General features: G+C 45.6%; 1 protein-coding gene across 1 annotated transcript in view; it reads left to right on the top strand.

The window, feature by feature from the left end:
* LOC127579341 (serine/threonine-protein phosphatase 4 catalytic subunit) overlaps positions 1–12,947 on the top strand; it is a 37,399-nt gene extending 24,452 nt beyond the window's left edge. The window contains exons 6-9 of the mRNA XM_052032073.1: positions 327–500; positions 4,945–5,071; positions 8,273–8,462; positions 9,206–12,947. Coding sequence (XP_051888033.1) covers positions 327–500; positions 4,945–5,071; positions 8,273–8,462; positions 9,206–9,335 — 621 coding nt within the window. The 3' untranslated portion in view covers positions 9,336–12,947. The remainder of the gene's footprint in view (positions 1–326; positions 501–4,944; positions 5,072–8,272; positions 8,463–9,205) is intronic.
* Positions 12,948–13,639: the final 692 nt, after the last annotated feature.

Raw genomic sequence — 13,639 nt, 5'->3', positions numbered from 1 at the left:
AGTTATAGCTTGCCAACCTGAAAATGACCCATTTTCTTAAGCCTGTTTTCTAGCTAATCCTCTATGTATGCTAATATCTTGCTCTCCACATTGTGAGCTCTTGCCTTTTGTGTGCAGTAATTTTTTTTTGAGCACCTTGCCATACAGTCCATACTGTTACATCCTTGGAGCTCTAAATTAATCAACTATAACTTCATTTTTATAAACTGTGATTCTGCTTTAGCCCATATCCTGGGTTGCTGGTCCAAGATCGTAACCAGTGGGCCATCAAAACAAAAACTCAGCTGATCCTTTCATCAATAACCAAGATCTTTTGTATGCAACAGGTTCGCTATCCCGACAGAATCACACTAATCAGAGGGAACCATGAAAGCAGGCAGATTACCCAGGTTTATGGGTTTTATGATGAGTGCTTGCGCAAATACGGATCGATAACAGTGTGGAGGTACTGCACTGAGATTTTTGATTACCTCAGCCTTTCTGCTGTTGTGGATGGGAAGGTAAGTAAGTGTTTATGCTAAAGATATTAAGTGGGCGTTGGTGAATGAAGTTGTCCTTTGCATTGCATTGCATTGCATTGCATACTGATGGAAGTGCTTGGTTTAACGGTTATGTGTACATGTTCACCTGTTTAATTCCATACTTGAATTCTGGGATTTAGCAATCTCAGTCACGGGTGCGCCAAGAGAAACTCAAGCTGTTTGTGGATCCCATTCTCTGTAGTGATCAAGCTATTATCAAAGACGTTTTAGCCAGGTACTTCAAAACAAAATTGAGTTGCTTAGGAAAAGTTGACCCTGTTTTGTGAAAGGGAAATCATATTTGAAGTTTAAGGGGCAATATGCTGCGGGTAAAGGGAACAGGTGGACGTACTATACTTGCATTTCCAGAGGCATTTAATTAGGTGCTGCATCAAAGGTTATTGGCAACATAAGAGCTCGTGGTGTAGGTGGCAATGGATTTGTGTGGATAGAAGATTGGTGGGCTAACAAGCTGCATTAGTGGGTCTTTTCCTGGTTGGCAAAATGTGAGGAAAGGACTGGGACTGAGGTCAGTGCTGGGACCTCGGTTAGTTTGACAATTTGCATAAATGGTTTGGACGAAGGCACCGAAGGTGAAGTTGACAGAAGAAGACTATGAAGAGATGTAGATAGATTAAGTGAAGGGGTAAAGATATGGCAGATGGAATTTAATGTGGGGAAAATGTGGAATTGTTCGTTTTGGCAGGAAAAATAAGAGATTTGCAGAGCTTTGAGATGCAGAGGTAATATGGGTGTTCTTTAGCTAGTGTACAAGTACAGCAAGTGAATAATGAAGCTAACAGAATATTGTAGTTTGTTGTGAGTGCGATTGAGTGCAGAAGGAGAGGATGCTTCAGTTGTATCCTAGACCATCCCACGGGATCGAGGAGGACTTGCTTTTGCTGTGGTTCAGTGGGTTCTGAGGTGGCTAATGAAGCCAACATGGGCACCGCAGTCTCATCCACAGCAGGTGTGAATCCTGCCCACAGGCTCCCTGTGCTCTCTATTCATGGTCTCGATATTATCCCAGATGAGCCTTCTCCACTTAGTGATTATGTGCCAGAGATTCCCAGGAGTTGGTGGGGACTTCAGAAGGCTTTGAGCATATCCTTGAATCTTTCCTCTGCCCACCTGGAAGTGTGCTCCCATGACAGTGCTCAGGATGGTCAGTTTTGGAAGTCTGGTGCTGGGTATGTGAACAACATAGCCTGCCCAAGCAAGCTGACTGAGAGTAACCTGGGCCTCTGCTGGGGATGTTAGCCTGGGAGAAGATGCTGACATTGGGTCCTTTCTTTCCCAGTGGATCTGGAGGGTTGCGGAGATGATGGTGGTATTTTCCCAGTGCCTGAGATGCCTGCTGCAAGTAGTGCAGGCCTCGGAAGCGTATAGGAGGGGTTGCTGCTAACTAGTAGACGATAAAGGCTAACTGGGGCACTGGCAACACTATATCTGGAAATCTCTGCATTGTGTAGGTCTCCTTGCACAAGAAAGGATGTAAGGGTTGGAAGCAGCTCGGCGAAGGTTTGCTGGACGTATCTGAAATGAACAGGTGGTCTTTTCAAGAAAGATTGGACTGGCTTGGCTTGAATCTGGTGTTTGGAAGAGTTGGGGGGGGCTTTGAACAGGTGGGTGTGGAGAGCTTGTTTCATGTGGGAGAATTTGGAACCGGGGTTCACTGTTCACTGTACTGGCGGCACGGTAGCATAGCGGTTAGCACAACGCTAATACAGCGCCGGCGATTTTGTACGTTAAGGAGTACGCCAGTAAGGAGTTTGTACGTTCTCCTGTGTCTGCGTGGGTTTCCTCCGGGTGCTCTGGTTTCCTCCCACGTTGTAAAGACGTATGGGTAGGTTAATTTGGGGTTTAAAATGTGCGTGGACTCATTAGGCTGAAAGGGGCTGTTACCACGCTGTAAATAAAATTAAAACAAAATATAGGGAAGCCTGTGTAAGACTGAAGTGAATTTTCTTTGAGGCACATTTTTTCCAGAGTGGTGGAAGTGAAGTCTTTGAGTATTTTTTTTAAGACAAAGGTAGATGATTTTTTAAGAGGACTGAAAGGTTACATTAGTAGGCAGGGGTATGGAATTGCCACTAGATCAGCCAAGGTCTTATCATATGGTTAAACAGAGGATGATTGTCCTTCTGATCTTGTGGACCCATGTAAGATTCAAACTGGACTTTTATTTGCAGAAGGGAATCCAAAAGAAGATGTGATCCTTGTACAGTTGGCAGTACCGAACTGTGGAAAGGCTGGAGTTAAATTTCTATGGAATATGAACAGACTGGTGAAATGGGTAGATGCATAGAGGGTGAAGTTTAATGAAGAGAAATCCATCAGTATTCAACAAGGAGAGGGACATGCTAATAATCAAGGGCATGTTGAGATCGAGGAGGTGTTGGGTCTTTTGAAGAACGTTAAGGTAGACAAGACCCTAGGGCCTGACAGGATCTGTCTGAGGTTTTGAGAGAGACGAAAAGAGATTGCTAGGGCCCTGGGCACTTAAAATTCTCTTTCAATCTGAATGAAAAATTGCAGCTTTCATCTGTGTTCCGTCACCCACTGCTACTAAAACTTCTGAGTAAGAAATAGGAACGGGAGGAGATCTTGTAGTCCATCAAGCCTGTTCTGCCATTTAGGTTATGGCTAATCCTGGACCTCTGCCTCATTTTCCGGTTTGTTCCCCAAATCCTTCATTTTCCACTGAATACCAAAAATATATCAATCTCTGCCTTGCTGAATGACTAAACATCCACAGCCCTCTAGGGGAGAGAATTTCAAAATCTGCAAGAGTACCTCACAATTCCTCCTTGGTTTTAAATACCTAGCCCCTTAAATCAATGTCTATTTCAAGACTTTATAGTCAAGGAAAAGCCTTGGCACCTTTTGGCTGTATCTTCTAACTAAGTTGCTTTTCATTTATAACTCCTGAGAGGGTTGGCCCACTGAATTCAATCTTTGCATGTAGCACACTTTTCATACCCCAGCAATATGTTTGTCATGTACATTAGTAAGTTTGTGGACAGCACGAAAATTGGTGTTGATAGCGACGAGGGTAAATGATATTGATTTTGCTGGCAAGTTGGGTGCAGGGAAGTCTGATGAGGGTAGGGCGTGCACCAGGAATGTCAGGGCCCAAGATCCCAGAAGGACCTTGTTCTGCAAGTCCATGGATCCTTCAAGCTAGCAGCACAGATAGTATTGAAGGCATAAGTGATGCTAGCCTGTACTAGCCGGGGCACAGAATATAATAGCATGGCTATGATGCACTGTTTAAAGACATTGGTTAGGTCACAACTGGGGCATTGTCTTCAATTCTGGTCACCACACTGTTGCAAAGGACATGATTGCACTGGAGAGGGACAAAGGAGAGTTCGCCAGGATGTTACCTGGGATGGAAGAGAGGCTGCTTAGTTTGGATTTGTTTTCCTTTTGTGCAGAGGAAGCTGAGACTGGGTTTGGAGGTAAACAAAATTGAGGGACTTGGTGTGGATGATGAGAAACTTTCCCCATAACAGAGGTGTCTAAAACCAGAGGGTCTAGGTTTAAGGGGAGGCATAAAAGATTTAGAGGGGGTCTGAGGAATTCTTTCTCACCTAGAGGGTGGTTGTAATCTGGAACACTGCCTGAGAAAGTGGTGGAGGCAGAGACCCTCAACATTGAAGCATCTATACAGGCACTTGAATCACCAAGGCAGAGTAGGCTACGGACCAAGTGCTGGTAAACGGGGTAAATGCAGATGGGTATTTGGTGGTCAGCATTGACGTGGTGGCTGAAGGGCCTGTTTCTATGCTGTATGGTGGTGACCATCAATCTGATACACCATTGCATTGCCTTTAAGGCAAGTTTATACTTCCTGAGAAGGAGACCAAAGCTGTATCTTTTGTCACTCTTCTCCCATCTTTCTTTTGGCGGGTTGCTCTCCCACCAATGTTCTCTGGTTTGGTCCTGGCCATTCTGGCCTATCCTGCTTGATGCTCTCCACTCGCCCTGTGCTGAGACTGGCGTTACACCTGGCTGTTTGTGGATCGCACCCTTTGCTCCACTGCTGAGGGGAGAGCCTTGCTTACCTTCGCACTTGGGCCTCCATCCTCGTACCCCACCCTTCCCTCTCCCACCTTTCGTTCTTCCTCAGTTTGCTCACAACAAAAACAACCTGTGCACTTCTTTCCAAGTTTGAATGTGACTGAATCTCCTGGCTCTTTCTGCTCCAGGTTTTCCCAGTAAATCTCACTTCACCTTCTCCCATCTCCCACTGAACAAAATAAATCTGTTGCCAAATTGAGGAAAGTGGTAGTATGTACTAGGGTGAACTCGGAGTATGGTGTAACTGGAAAATGTTTGATCAATTCAGCATTCTGAAAATCCTTGGTTTGTCTTTTTTTGAAAAAAAAACAGCATTCTCTGTGCCCTCCTTCTGTAGATCTTCTGCGTTCACGGAGGCCTATCTCCTTCCATCCAGACCCTGGACCAGATCCGGACAATAGACCGGAAACAGGAAGTGCCCCACGATGGTCCAATGTGTGACTTGCTGTGGTCTGACCCAGAAGGTGAGTCTTGGGATTAATGAGAAAATTATTTTTTGAGTCAAAACCACGGTCTTGGAGAGTGAGTTGTAGGTTAGTTGTCAAACAACCACATTGGATTAGAATCCTCTCCTGAGACCACATTTTCAGACAACAGGAGTTGCTGTTTAATTTAGTTTTGGGAACCCAAGCTGATTTTGATCCCTGAAGCCACCACCTCCAAGAGTCACTTGGAATCAGTTCTTTTTTGCAGGTGTGCTGTAAAACTTTGACTGATTCTCCACGATAGCCCCGCAGGGAATGGTTATTCTGTGTGATTTTTAGCTACTGAATTGAAAGCTTTTTGTCCTAACTTTTGTGGCCTGCACAGAGATGTGTGTGCACAGCCTCCCTACCACATTATGTGGAATTGTATTCGGTATGCTCTTCACACTTCCTGCTGTCAGGCCTAAATGTATCTATAGACAAGTCCACTTAACCTTGAACTTTGTTCCTAGCTAAACACACACTGCTTGAGCCTTGTAGACCCATGGGTATACAGGTGATTAGAAAGCCATTTGGCACTTTTTTTTTGCTTGTTCTTGACTAAAACTGTGTTCCTCTTTTCAATTTTTGTCCAATTTTTCTTTTGGAAAAATCAAAGTGGTCTTTGCTGGAGACAGTGTCCTATACTCCTAGGACACAAAGTTCCTCCCAGTCTCCTGCAGCACTCCAAATGACATTAAATTGATGATGACACAAGAGATTCTGGAGCAACACACAAGATGCTGGAGGAACTCGGCAGGTCAGGCAGCATCTATGAAGGGAAGTAAACAGTCGACATTTTGGGTCGAGACCTTTCATCTGGACTGGAAAGGAAGAGGGCAGAAGCCAGAATAAGAAGGTGGGGGGGGGGGGGGGGAGGAGCACGAGCTGGTGGGTGATAGGTGAGTCCAAGTGAAGGGGGGGGTGGCGAATGGGAATGTGAGAAGCTGGGAGGTGATAGGTGGAAGAGGCAAAGGGCTGAAGAAGGAGGAATCCAATGGGAGAGGACGGTGGACCACGGAATAAAGAGAAGGAGGTGGGAACCGTGGGGAGGGGAAAAAGAGGGTGAGGGAGGTCACAGGAATGAGGGAAAACACAGGGGGGGCTTGGGGAAAGGGAAAACGGAAGGAGTTAGAGAAATTGATGTGGATGCCATCCGGTTGAAGACTACCAAGACAGAATATGAGGTGTTGCTTCTCCAACCTACGTCTGGCCTCTCAGTGGCAGTAGAGGAGGCCGTGGACAGACATGTCAGTGTGGGAGTGGGATGTGGGATTGAAGTGGGTGGCTGAAGGGAGGTCCTGGCTGTCGCAGTGGACGGAGTGAAGGTGCTTGACGAAATGGTCATCTAATCTGCGTCTGGTCTCGCCGATGCACCTGATGCAATAAATGAGACCCTTGGACTCACAGGTGAAGCGCTGCCTCACCTGGAAGGACTGTCTGGAGCCCTGAATGGTGGTGAGGGAGGAGGTGTAGGGGCAGGTGTAGCACTTGGTGCGGTTGCAGGGATATATGCCAGGAGGGTGCTCAGTGGGGAGGGACGAGTGGACGAGGGAGTCACAGAGAGAACAATTCCTGTGGAAAGCGGTGGGGGGGGGGGGGGGGGGGGGAGAGGGGCAGATGTCCCTGGTGATGGATCCCGTAGGAGATGGCAGGAGTTGCAGAGAATGATGTGTTGAATGTGGAGGTTCATGGGTTGGTGAGTGAGGACAAGGGGAACCCTGTCCCTGTTAGGATTATAGGGTAACTACTCCCCTCTGTTTTCCCTCCTTCCCCTTTTGTTTTCTCTCATTCCTGTGGCCCCCTCCCCCCTCCTCCCCTTTTCCCCCACCCCCCTCCTCCCCTTATTAGTGACTAAAAGATATTTTATCTTATCTAAGTGGTCTTCCATCATTCTACCTTGTCAATTTCCTACCATCTCTATTAATACTGGCATGTTCATTCTATGGTTTGGGCAGTTTTCTGTAGTGTATATGAATGGTTTTTACTATCAGTACACTGTTCATTTTATTTTGCACTCAGTTAAATTAGAAAACTCTAAACTTAATTTTTTTTGGTCTGGATTTGCACATTGATAGAATTGTGCTGGAGCCCCTGTTTCCCACACCCTTCCATACACTCCACCTTTCAATCAAGTGCTTACTGTTGCAGTTTTCTCCCAAAGTTAGTTAATTTTGCATTTCTGCATAATGTTGCATACCAATCGCCTGTCCAAATCCACCAAGAAAAATTTCCAATCCTGCTCGCACTTTGTTAAACCTACTTAAGTGACATTAGTGATTTTTAGATTGGATGCTAAACAGTGCAGCCATTGTAGAGCTCCATTGACAAAGCTGAACTGCATTGTGGAAGGCCGCCAGAATGGAAAGAGTGGTGTAGTTCACCTGCTCTCCACTGTTGGTCTAGTGTAAAGTAACCCCACCCGTAAATGTTGGAGACTTGACAGCCTTCAGTGTGACTATGCCATTCTTTCCATTCTGCAGTTTTTCCACAATGCAGTTCAGCGTTGTCAATGGAGCTCGACAATGGCTGCACTGTTAAGCATCCAATCTAAAAATGCTTTTTCTGCTTCATCCTTGGACACTTTTCACTGCTTTCTGTCCCATCTGCAGGACTTGTTTCATTGAATTTCATCTGGCTGTTATCTGTAACTTTCCCCAAACTGGATGGGGGAGAGGGAAAGAACAAGTTGGAGAATGTGGTTCTGTTTTTATTTACAATGGATTTGTTCCCACAGTAATGATCAATGGTACAGGAAACTGCAGTTGGTCACTTTCTTGACCCTTCTGTTTCTGTCCCCCATCTGGACGAAGGACTGATCTCTGAATTCTCCCTCATCTGGTGAATGCACAATGAAGTCCTTGTTTCCCACTACTTATTTTCTACATCCTTCCTGGCTTGTCATTTCCCTGTACCTCCTGACGATCACTTAGTTTACTCACAGCTTCTCTTCCAGTCTGAGCACTCCAAACTTGATCTGGCTTAGCACCACTCTCATTACTCCTTATTATCACATAGAAATGAGCCATGTGCTGCTGTTGATGTCCCACATGAGCCGCCTCCAAACCCAGCTACATCCAGACATCACACTCCGGTGTGCTGATAGTCATCGTCTCGCTGGGGAGATGGTGATGGGCACCGGGCTTGGTCTTTGGTGTAAAATCCTGGAGCTGACGCATGTCACTGGGTTTTTATTTTCAGACACCACTGGCTGGGGCATCAGCCCCCGTGGAGCTGGCTATCTCTTCGGCAGTGACGTTGTTGCCCACTTCAGTGCTGCCAATAGCATAGACCTGATCTGCCGTGCCCACCAGCTGGTGATGGAGGGATACAAGTGGCATTTCAATGAAACTGTTCTAACTGTGTGGTCAGCACCCAACTACTGCTACAGGTAAAAGTCGACTGAATGTGGAGCTCGTGGCTGAGCATCTGTTCCTTTGCTCGAACACGTAGTTTAAAGTTGATAGCGTGGTGATGCACTGCCTTGCAGTTCCAGGGACCTGGGTTCTATCCCGACCTCGGGTGCTGTCTGCGTGCAATTTGCACATTCTCCCTGTGACTCCTGCAGGTTTCTCCTGGCTACTCCGGTTCCCTCCCACATCCCAGACATGTGCAGGTTGCTGGTTTCATTAGCCACTGTAAACTGCCGCTCGTGGGTGTCAAAGGAATCAGAGGACTAATCGGATGCTGTGCTGGGAGCTTGCATGGATCTGATCCCTATAGCAATGTGGGTGACCTTCCGGTCTATCTACTACATGCTGGCTCCCAGGGGAACCATCTCGTTCGTCCATTCCTCCTGGGCAATTTACAGTAGCCAATTAACCTACCAGCACATCTTTGAGATGGGAGAGGGAACCCGCATAGTCACGGGGAGAAGGTCACAAAGCAGCCAAATCCCAGAAGTGAACGACATCAATGTTCAGAGAAATTATGTAGACATATCCATAAATTGTTTTATATCTGAGGGGTGGAGAAGTGTGACCATTTTATTGAAGTCGTGAGTTAAAGTATGTTGTGCTGATTGGATAACAACTGTTAAATATTTGTTGGTACTTAATTTACCGGGGTCTGATTTTTTTAATATATATTCCCTAACTATTTCTATTTGATCTGACTGTCCCCCTGTCCCTCCAGGTGTGGAAATGTCGCTGCAATACTTGAATTGGATGAGCATTTGGAGAAGGAGTTTACAATTTTTGAAGCTGCTCCTCAGGAGTCTCGAGGGGTGTCAGCCAAAAAGACAGTCGCTGACTACTTCCTCTGAAGGTGTGCCGTAACGTCCTGGAACTTCACTATGAACACTGGGCCTGCAATGGTGAAATAGGGAGGTGATGAAATAGTGTATTATATTTGTGAATTGCCCTTACATTCCTGAAGACACAGACTAGGCAATCTGCCTGCCTCCTGGGGAAGTGCCCACCTTGCCCAGTGCCATTGCAGTGTGAGGCCGTGGTGATCTCTTGCAATCCTTGTGGTTCTTCCTTAAATTGGGGGAAGTGAAATCAGTGAACTTTGGAGAAATCGCGTGCCTCTTCGAGCTGCATAGCAGTGCTGAAGAAATGATTTGACCCCTGGTGACTGCTAGTTTCCTCTGGGTCAAAACAATTGGCACTTTTTTTTAAGAGTTTTTAAAAGATTTTTTAAAAATAATCGCTATGAAATTTCCTCTCTATGCTATGACCTGTGAATTGTTCCTTCCCCCAGACTTCTCAAGAATTCTAGTGACTAGGTTTTACTTTTGCAGGGAAAACCAACTTGTTAAGCAATAGTGTTAGTAAAATTTTGTCTGGAAATTCCCTTCAGAAATGATTTGTATTTCGAAGAGCTACCTTGTAGTCTTAATGTGTTTCTTTTTATAATTTACTCCTAACTTGCTGCTGTGCAAAACGAGTTGGATCTTGTACTGGGCTACTTGATATGCTCTGTGAATCCACTGTGCTCCATTCAGCACCAGGCTGCGTGAATGGTGCAACTGAAGAACCAAGTCCATGTAATTTGATTTCTCTTTGCACTTCGTTCCCTGATCTATGGAAACCCCCTCTGTCTTGGTCTAGAGCTCAAAGTATGTAAACCTTCCACACTTGCATCCCATTGGGACCCTATATAAATTGCAGTGTTTAGGGGAAATTGGTTCTGATTAAAGCATCTAAAATCTGGCACAGAAATGGGGTGATTAAACTGGAAAGTGTCCAGATGCTGACTGTGGCCAGTTTATCCAGTCTAACGAGGAGGGACTTCAGCATCCAAGCAGCACAAGAAGTAGACTCACTAGTGGAGGTGTCAGCTTGTGTTATAACCCTAGACGATGCTATTTCTAAGCCTGCTGTAGTAGGCTTGATTCCTTCCTGTTGGCTTTGGAAGTGTTGGATTGATTAGAACATATTAAATTGTGAGTAGGGAAGTGATCTGTGCAGTCCTGGGCTTGTGTGAGGCACTTGTACCCTGTCAGTCTGTCACTTCACTCGTCCAACAGTGTGTAGCCAGATTGCAATGACTGTGATTATTGTTAATTACCCCTCAATTCTTTTACTTTCCAACCGCCATTTCTTTAAATTGTTTTGATTTTCAGAGCATTAAAAAGGAAAACTAAGACAGGAAATACTTTGTGTTTAACAGGTCTTGTGTTTTTTTTTGAAAGAGTGTATGGGGGTGGGGAGGTAGTAAAGTGTGACTGACCAAACGCTGAGAATCCAGGTTTGGGTAGGAGGCGATACTGCATCGAAAGGAAGTTGCACAAGTTCGCGTTGCTCAAGGTGCGAGAGGAGCCCTTGGTTGCAAGCATGTGGAACAGGATCTAACTGCAGTTGAACTGTTTGCTGTTCCTCTGTCTAGGAGTGCTGCATGATCAGTGGACACGTGGGCAGTAATAAAACAATGCAGAGGTACTCAGCAGATCAGGCAGCCTCTGGAGAGAGAAACGGGGTTATTGTTTCGGATCAATGGCCTTATTTCAGAACTGAGATGTTAATGGTCTCTCTCTCCACAAATGCTGCCTCACCAGGTCCTCTAGCATTTTGTTTCCAGATTTTCAGCATCTATGCTTTCCCTTTTATTCTCCACCATGGGTACCCTGGGAGAAGGCCAGTTCTTTTGATGGAGTTTCTTCTAAAGCCTCTTCTGATGGAGTAACAGGCACTGTGGGTGGGGGAAGAGGAGGAGGGGAAGGGCTGTCCAAAGTACAGTGTCCCTGATCCAGAGTAACTTGTGTTTCCCAGAGGAACATCTGCTAACGTGTAGAGGACTCAGGTAAGAGGTGGACAGGAACCAAGGTGTTCCCTCACCAGGCAGCAGCATGAGTAATTGCTGGCTCCTCCTATGTGCCAATGACTTGCCCTGCTACCAGATTAGGAGCACAGGTGCTCTGCTTCCTCCGGACCTTGGTCGTCTGTGATGGAACAGAACGTGTGCAAAGCCAGCTCCCTGATGTGGCCTCTTCACTCCAGGCTGCCTTGCCTTGCCTTGCCTTTTTCAATTCCACTCCACCCCTACTGCACATCTACTGAAAAATGCTTGAATTTGCAGATGGTATTCCGTATTGACGAGCAGCAGCAGTGTCTAGATCACTGCCTCCTTTTGTGGAGTGTCCTCACCTGGAGCCACCACTACCGTTGCTGTTTGTTAAACAATGTAAACTGGTTTCAGTTCTCAACTCTCTCATAACTGGGCTTTGAATTCTCCTGGTGTCTTCCCTTCTTTGGCCAGATGTGAAACCACTGGCAGGAACTCTGGTTACAGTGAATAATGTGACTGGAACCTGATATCTGACCTCCAACAGTGCAGATGAGCACTGAGGGCATCTACCTTGCATGGTCTAAAGTTCAGTAAAACTGTTTGCTTCTATATCTCTCTTCTCGCATCTCCTCCTCTCATCACTCTCTTGTGACTTTTGCCTGATGACAGAGCAGTTTTGGAATGTCTGAAGTCTCCCTTGATTTTTTTGAGCCGTGATTTAAAGTTCTGATAAGGCAGTAGGAGAGGAGAAAAATCTCCAGTGTGATGCACTGAGATTGTTTTTGCTTCCCAGTAGCTCAGGAGGGGGCAGTGTGGTTCTGAGAGTGTGAGCTGGGGATTGTGGTGAGTTTAAATGTATTTAATTGATGAGGACTGCAATCCTTGTAACTCCTGACCAGTGTCTGACTTTTGTCAGCCAGCTGCCCCCACTCAAGAGTGGGGGATTGCAATTGCTACAGTACCCTGGAATTAAGGGCATTGAAAAGAATCTTGGGTCTGATCATCCAATGACCTCCTGTTAGCAAGAAGAAACAGCAGAACCAAACTCTAGTTAAAATGCAATTGAGCAACTCGAGTGAATAACAGATGTTCAGAGCAGTAATACAAACTGAGCTGGAGTGGGCTGATTAAACCATTGAGCATTGGTCAATCAGAGGACGAGTCCACCCAATAACCTGCACCCCGTTCAGGTTTGTCCAGTTGGCCAGGGCCTCTTGCTGCCCCACTGAACACTGTCCATTGGTGCTACATTGTTGTAACAGTGCAGAGCCAAATGGGCTGGCTGCAGGTCACCATTCCAGGGAGAAGCTGAACTAATAACTGCAGATTCTCACAGGCCAACCACTTCTGGAATTGCCAATTCATTTAATCCATTGAAGTAGTTTTGCATAAATAAACCAGTGGTGAAAATGCTGTTATTTTTGGACTAATTTATATTCTACTTCCAAATGTTTCAATGGAGTACTTACTTCTCTTAAATATGCTGGATTTCTGTACTATATAGGGCCAAGACCACAGATGAGTGCCAGCAAGACCAGTATTGTATTGGTCATCACTACCAGTTGTGAATAGGAATTTGTTACATCAACTAGGTGATTTTTTTCCAACCCCCCCCCCCCCACCCCAAAGTGTGTGGCTTTAAATAAAGTTTTAATATTGTGACAATCTGAATATTGTATAAGAATTACTGGTTGGTTAATGCACAACTCAAAAGAGACAGACCATAACTGCCTGCAGTTGCACTCCAGCGATTTTTACTGTCTCTTGCACAGACTTGCTGTTCATCCTGAACAGTATAGTATAGTACCGGGGTCCTAACTAATACTCAGTGCTCTGGTCTCTGGGGAGATTGTGGGGTGAGGAAGTTCCTGCTTCTGTGGGCACTTCAAAGATGAATGTTTGAGCACTAACTCTCTTTTGGAATGGTGATTGAGACAATGTCCCAAGCATCGCAGTGGTTAATTCAGCAATAACCGTGCAATTCTGCTTGTCTTCAGATGTGACAAGAGGAATGCTGGAATGCTGCTGTTTTGTTTATGGTTTAGGTCTGGGTCAGTAGAAAGCCCATCTCTCCAGTATCTGAGCCTTGTGTTCCATTTCAGTGTGTCTAAACAAACCTCTTGCAATTGTAGCATGCTTGTGGTGGCTCTTCACGACAGCCTTTCAATTAAACCGACTTCAATGCAGTTTCCCAGAGCTGTGCAAATCTTTGTCGCTGGACCTTTCTATAGTAATACACAGCTGTCATGTCCCACTTGTTCCTTTTGAAGTTTGTGCCCAGTGCTTACTGGGCCTCCAGCTGAACTCATCTTCATCATTTAAAACATCTCAGTTGAG

This window comes from Pristis pectinata, chromosome 17, assembly GCF_009764475.1.
Source record: "Pristis pectinata isolate sPriPec2 chromosome 17, sPriPec2.1.pri, whole genome shotgun sequence".
NCBI classification, from domain to species: Eukaryota; Metazoa; Chordata; class Chondrichthyes; order Rhinopristiformes; family Pristidae; genus Pristis; species Pristis pectinata.
Note: the sequence above shows the minus strand (reverse complement) of the source record. Positions and strands in the feature narration are given on the sequence as shown.